The 6,790-nt window shown below is 38.8% G+C and overlaps 1 protein-coding gene across 1 annotated transcript; it reads right to left on the bottom strand.

The window, feature by feature from the left end:
• Nucleotides 1–1,905: 1,905 nt before the first annotated feature.
• Nucleotides 1,906–4,728, bottom strand: cdkn1ba (cyclin dependent kinase inhibitor 1Ba). Its single transcript, XM_060903234.1, has 3 exons — nt 4,019–4,728; nt 3,460–3,586; nt 1,906–2,931 (listed from the first exon to the last, which is right to left on the bottom strand). Exons 1-2 carry the CDS (start codon nt 4,389–4,391, stop codon nt 3,486–3,488), a joined length of 474 nt encoding a protein of 157 aa, XP_060759217.1. The 5' UTR covers nt 4,392–4,728; the 3' UTR covers nt 1,906–2,931; nt 3,460–3,485.
• Nucleotides 4,729–6,790: the final 2,062 nt, after the last annotated feature.

Here is a 6,790-nt window from a genome sequence, read left to right as displayed (position 1 = left end):
CGGAGGAAACCCACGCGGACACGGGGAGAACATGCAAACTCCACACAGAAAGGCCCTCGCCAGCCACGGGGCTCGAACCCAGGACCTTCTTGCTGTGAGGCGACAGTGCTAACCACTACACCTCCGTGTGTGTGTGTGTATATATATATATATATATAACATTTTTCTTTGCTATCTGTATTGTCTTTGTGTGGCCAGGAGTGGATCCATTTCCACTGCTCCTCTTGTGTTCTCCTGATAGAGTTTAGTGAAACTGAGTCGGATTTGCCACTCTGTCTCAGTGTTCGGTTTATGTAAGATGCTAAAGTGAGGATGCAGAAAATGAATTTAAAAACGACCCTGTACGTTCTTTGTGTAGGTTCAATTTCTGTCCATGCTTCAGCTTTTTATTTCATCAAGCTGCAGATCGCCTGGGGCTTTAAGCGTTCAGTCTGTGTGTCAACCACGGTTGGTTTTGCAAGCATCAGCACAAAAAAAAAAAAAAAATCCCTCGATAAAATCTGGCCAATGGTGCTGGGTTCGGGACCGTGGCTTAGCGGAAAGGACATCCTGTACCGACTCGCGCGCTCCCGCGGCAAATCCACAGCGCAGCCGAACTCAGTGGCTGCCGCCAGTGGTGTGCTTTCCTTAAACCTATCCTGATTGGATGAGCCAAATGTCAGTATCCTGTCGATTTTTTCCCCTATTTTTTTTTTTTTTCATGGGACGTGTCCTTGTTTTTCTCAATCGAGGCAGGCAGGGTGAGGGCAGGTTCCTGCGCGCGCTCCGAATGGCGCCCGGAGTCGGCTGTAATGTGCACGCAGTGAAAACACTTCAGGTTTTTTTTTTTTTTAAAGCATATAACATTTCCCGGCGCGTTTAAAGCGAATGACTGCGCTTCTAAGCGAAAGCGAGTGCGCAAAATCCCCTCCTATAGGCTTCCATAAGACACTGACTTGCATCCAGTTTCAAATTCGAAGCTGTCTATAAGCGCGAGCGCACACATCTGCGGGCTTCGTGTAACTTCTGACCGAGTATTTTATAGGGGTGATGGCATGCAATCGGTATTTCTTACTACTTACAGCATGCATTTCAAACATACTGCCATATTTAACAGGTTTCAAACCCATAGGTGTTCATACCATCCTAATTACTCTGGATGCAAGTAAATAATAGACATTACAGCAGTTAGGATCCAGTTTGTCACCCCTTTTAATGCGTAGTCCTTGCACTATAATATCCTTTTGAAGCTTAATTTTAGATCAGGTGATTAAAAGGCGTGGGTTATGTTTAACAGACTGTATCTGTATAAAAATTCAGTTAAAAATCTACATAACATTCTACAATGGCTTCAAACTGAAAGAGGAGGGGGGAAAAAATCAAGGGATATTTATACAGCATATTTTTTTTATTGGCAAGTGTTGTGTATTAACCATGAAGTATCCTTAACAAGAGCAAATACTTGCTTAGTGAATTAATGAAGTTGTAATATAAACCCATTTGAAACATGTATTTTGTTATGCATATGGATGTATACAGAGTGGAATCAAAAGTAGAGTGTTTCATTTTTTTTATTAATCATCTTTAAAACAAGCAATACAAAATCCACATCAAAATTTAATATAGGCTCAGTCTGCAACCTTGCACAAAATTTTCAAAATAAAAAAAAAAAAAAAGAAAAAACCTTTTCAGGTTTTTTTTGTGTGTGTGTTTTGTTTTGTTTTTTTTAAACAAAGGAAACACCCACACAACCCACAAATGCCACTTTGGATAATCATGAACAATAACGACAAAAAAAAAAAAAAAAAAAGCTTAACATAAATAAGTTAGTATAATTTCCTCAGTGTTTTTACAAAGCAATATACACAGGTATACTTCAGAATTTTACACATGCAGTGTAACGTCTAGTCTTTTTTTTTTTTGGGGGGGGGGGGGGGGGGGGGGGACAGGGGACGGGACACAACACAGTGGAACATCATGTTCAACATGAATACCATTTTGTGATTGCAAAGGACAGGGTTTACTTACAAACCTGGACCAGTGTTTAAAAAAATAAAATCTACAAAATTTGCTACACAGCGATGCAAGGAGGAGAAAAAAAAAACATGAAATGTGACAAAAGAATTTGCTGTTAATTTCAGTTTCCTTTCTAAAAATTATTTTACTCAGTAGATTTTGTGTTTCATAAGCAAATTCAAAACAATCTAGGGAGGAAACTACTGGAAAAACCCAGGGATATTATAATACTGTGAAACACTGTCAAAACCATAAAAACCACACCCTAGAAAAAGGAATATCCCTGCCTGAATGTATTGCAACTTTGGCAGATTTTTAAATAAACTTCACATAAAGTACCATACACTCCTCAATAGTATCACCAATAATTAAAAAATCGTTTATCTGCTGATGTCTCAAATGGGTCGACACCAGTTCTCTTTCAACTGTGAACCTTTTTCTATGGGTGCTCTTAATGGAGGACCACAGTTCTGTGCAATTATTTTTAAATTGCTAGAACTTGTAATGTTTTAAACCCTGACAATACTGACGCTTTATTTAAGTTAATAAAACATCCTTTTTATTGTTGGGAGGATTACTGGGGGTTGTTTTGAAAACTGCACAGCAATTCTTCAAGTCATTCAGACTATACGATTTCTCTCATCATAATGTTATAATGTAATATGCTACATATAATTATATACATAGGTAGTAAAGACAAAAGCAAAAAGGAAACACCATCTGCACACTGCTACATTGTCTGCTTTTGAGGCAAATGTCTTTTTTGAGTGCCAAAACTTTAGTGTAGTTTCAAAAAAAAAAAAAAGTATAAAAAAAAAAAATCAGTGCTTCTACTGCCTTACACATCCTTCGAAAAGGAAATGCTCTTCTCATTTGCTGCTGTCCCTGTTTACTTCATAAAGCTCTTTGATGGAGAAATGCACATTCTTCATCTCTCTGCAGGAAACAGAATAACAAAGTCTATTTAGCGCCAAAGAAAAGTATCACTTGAATAAGAAAAACAAAGATAGAAATCGTTGTCCATCACACTTGCATGCACTGCACAGAACCAGTTGCACTTATCAGCATCATCAAAACAGATAAATTTAAAAAGAAAAATTAAAATTAAAAACAGGAATTCTTGAATCCCTGTTGCAAATGAATATGGTCTTTCAAAAGGTCATCAAGGTGACAATAAGGGACACTCAATGCATGTATGGATGCATGTATGTGTACGATGTTGCGTGCACACACATACACCCATACACACACCAGAGTGTCGATGACGTGTTACTACACTGTAGTACTGCAGTCCAAAGGCATGTGTTTACAACACCAAAGTCCCTTTTGCAATGAAACACAGGCTTCCTGCAAGAACCTTCCACGTGCACAACACGTTTGACCAACTTCTAACTTTATTTTTTTCCCTTTTCCCTAATGCAAAAGTAACAGTTGCAAAGTGCTTTTAAATCTAATAAAACCCACCTTTGCTTGCAGGTGTCCTGTTGTTTTTATGTGTTGGGATCTGATTTTCTGGGTGTCTGCTCTGCTCTGTCTTGACTGCTGCTGTCTTCCTCTCCATGGTTCACTCTTTTACTCTGCCGTACAGAATCTGAGTTTGAAAGGGAAGACGCGGTGGTTAGACGCTTGCAAGTGCGCCACTATCAATTTCACTATCACTATTTGTTTTTTTCCTCCTCAAAATAACTTCCTTATAGGTTATATAAATCTAACTGCAGCAAATAATAACCAGAAAATAGCAAAAGCTAGAGAGAGAGAGAGAGAGAGAGAGAGAGAGAGAGAGAGAGAGAGAAGGGGGGAACGCAGGTATTGCATATAAACGCAATGATGTGATGATTGGTCTTCAAACAAAAGGCTCTTCAAACGAGCGAGCGTCGAAACGTCAAAACAACTCAGCCAGATGTTTAAGAGCTCGCGTGCGCTGCAAAGCGACAACGTCGCGAGCGTCATGAAAAATTAAGGAATACATTTTCAGAAGCCGAGCACTCCTACTACATCCTGCTGTAGGCTATTTTTTATTTACCCGCGTCCTCCAGAGAAGGTCTTTTCTTCGCCGCGTTTGGCGTTTTTTGGCAGTCCGTCTGACTCCCGTTAAGATCCACCCGTTTGTTTGCACGCGACGGCCTGCTGTAAACCTCGGGCGCGTCTCCGGCGTCCACCGGCTCCCACTCGAACCTGCCGGGCTCAAGCGGCTTGTCGTTCACAACATCGAAGTTATACTTCTCCCTGAACGCCGCTTCCGACTTCTGCAACTCTTCCAGATACGTTCGTTTTACTTCCTCCGGGTCCGGCGAGCCGAACAGGTTCTTGCACACCGACGGCTTGGTGTGTCCCTCCGGTCTCGGGTCCACACGCTCCAGCGGCGGACTTCCATTAGAAAGACGCACGTCCGACATTTTGCCACATGAAACTCGGTACGAAAACAAACACGTAGGCTCGCTGCTGTCGAGGATACAGATCACAAACACCTAACTAGACTGTTCCTGTAATAAAAACCGATAAGACAACGAATAAGCATCAGAGCAGCAGGCATGCCACAAAAACAAAACAAAAAACAAACCCGCGGAAAAGCAATGCAGTCAGTGTGGCACAAGGAACAATGTGAAAGTGTGCAGCTCTGGAGAAGAAGAAGTCACTCCCGTCTCGTAGTAAGTCCTAAAGAAAAAAACCACCAAGTCATCCGAGCAACCAATATGGCGATTGTAAGTAAAAGCGACTGAGGAGCGGAGAGAGCTAATGGCGAGGGCTATTTAAACACAACGAAGCTCTGATTGGCTGAAGCGCGCGGGCCCGCCCACTTCTCAGAGAGGATGAGAGGCTGAAAGGATCAGCAGCACGTAGTGAACCGAGTGGAGTTGCAGCGCGCGCTGGAGTTTTATCCGCCTCGGGGTTTCATCGCCGTAAAACTACAGTACGTGTGAAACGCACTAACGCTGTGTGATAAATGACACGCAATCCACACGGTTACTATACAGCAAAATGCACACAGTAAGCACCGCAAATGTAAGCTAATACTGTTACAATATGACACTGATACTTTAAACACACACACACACACCTAATATTAAATGGAAGATGACAAAATAGAGCACAATATTACAGGCCATAATATCCATCATGCAACACTGTTTTCACAATGCAGTGTCTTGCATTTATATACACATCACTCATCCCTTTCACTTAAAATCAATCCATTGTGTTACATTATGACATTGGTGATATTTAAAAAAAAAAAAAAACATAGCTCCATCATGCAACACTGTTTTCACAAGCATGGGGTCTATAATATATATATATTACTCATCTGTTTCAGTTAATCCATTGTGTTACATTATGACATTGGTGATATTTAAAAAAAAAAATACATATCCATCATGCAACACTGTTTTCACAAGCATGGGGTCTATAATATATATTACTCATCTGTTTCAGTTAAAAGTAATCCATTGTGTTACATTATGACATTGGTGATGCTTTAAAAAATACATATCCATCATGCAACACTGTTTTCACAATCCATGGGGTTTATAATATAGATCTTACTCATCTGTTTCAATTAAAAGTAATACCTTGTGTTACATTATGACATTGGTGATGCTTGAAAAAATACATATCCATGCAACACTGTTTTCACAATGCATAGGGTCTATAATATACATATTACTCATCCGTTTCAATTAAAAGTAATACCTTGTGTTACATTATGGTGAATGATACTTAAAAAAAACACCACCTCAAAAAGACTTACTAATATTAAATGGAAGATGCTTAATGAAGCACACTCATGGTATGATAGGCCATAATATTTGTTATACAATCAAATAAGATTTAACATACTTTAAGTAATGTTAAAAAAAGACATAGTTTATCCAAATTAGGTGAATATAATATGGATGGCCTTGATATAAATGAAGAACCTGTGCACTTATTTGTTCTTGATGTTTGTTTGGTTTTACACTTGTGTAAATTAGTTAATCAAATTTGCCCAGAGTTATTTAATGTATTCTTGGTTAGAGTTGTTTAACCAAATTGGATGAAAAATGAGTCTATAATTTATAAAGCAAAAGGATTATTATTATTATTATTATTATTATTATTATGTCCTTTTTGAGTGCAGCAGAATTTTTTTTTCTAGTACACTACAAAGTTTATTTAAGTGTGATGCATTAGCGTTGCACTACTTTTGGATGTAGCATTATGTTAACTCTTAAAGACTAGACTACTATCTTCTATGCTTTCTCACTGGGTTAAATTCCTTTTGTGCCAAGTCTGAGGTCATAGCTGGCAGCAAGCTTATCATGGTCAGACTTTGTCACTATCAGAAGTAGTTCGGATCGCCGAGTCCTATCAGTTGTCCTTCAGTGATGAAGTTTTTTTTTTTTTTAAGCTACACTAATTTCAGAAGGTCACAGAGTTGAAACATGGTGATATTGGTACAACAGTATGCTATTTATTAATTCCTGTTATGGGGTGTATTTTTATGGGGTTAATTAATGATACATAGTGCTAGAACGATTTTTTTAATAAGCCTCTGATTGATGTGACATTGTAAAGATAAAACCACAAAACAAACAAACACAAACAAAAACCCCACCTATGTAAGTAATGCCAGTACTGCAGTCTCACAAGTGTAAACAGTACACCAGTAGTGTACACCAGTAATTTCTGTGAGGTTATTACCAAATAGATCATGTCTAAACTGTTCATTTTTTGATATATTTATTTATGTTTAATTATGTTTCGGAGGGCATGAGGAAAAAGCAGGCCTTGGCAGCTCATCCAAAGACGATGTTGT

This window comes from Neoarius graeffei, chromosome 21, assembly GCF_027579695.1.
Source record: "Neoarius graeffei isolate fNeoGra1 chromosome 21, fNeoGra1.pri, whole genome shotgun sequence".
Lineage (NCBI taxonomy): Eukaryota > Metazoa > Chordata > Actinopteri > Siluriformes > Ariidae > Neoarius > Neoarius graeffei.
The sequence above is the reverse complement of the archived record's forward strand: the minus strand, read 5'-3'. Positions and strand labels throughout refer to the sequence as shown.

What these genes read in the sequence shown, in the direction of transcription:
- cdkn1ba (XM_060903234.1), bottom strand. Translation starts at nt 4,391, where the DNA reads ATGTCGGACGTGCGTCTTTCTAATGGAAGTCCGCCGCTGGAGCGTGTG. An exon ending in ACCTTCTCTGGAGGACGCGG is followed by an intron (nt 3,587 to 4,018) that starts GTAAATAAAAAA and finishes TTTCAAACTCAG; the next exon opens with ATTCTGTACGGCAGAGTAAA.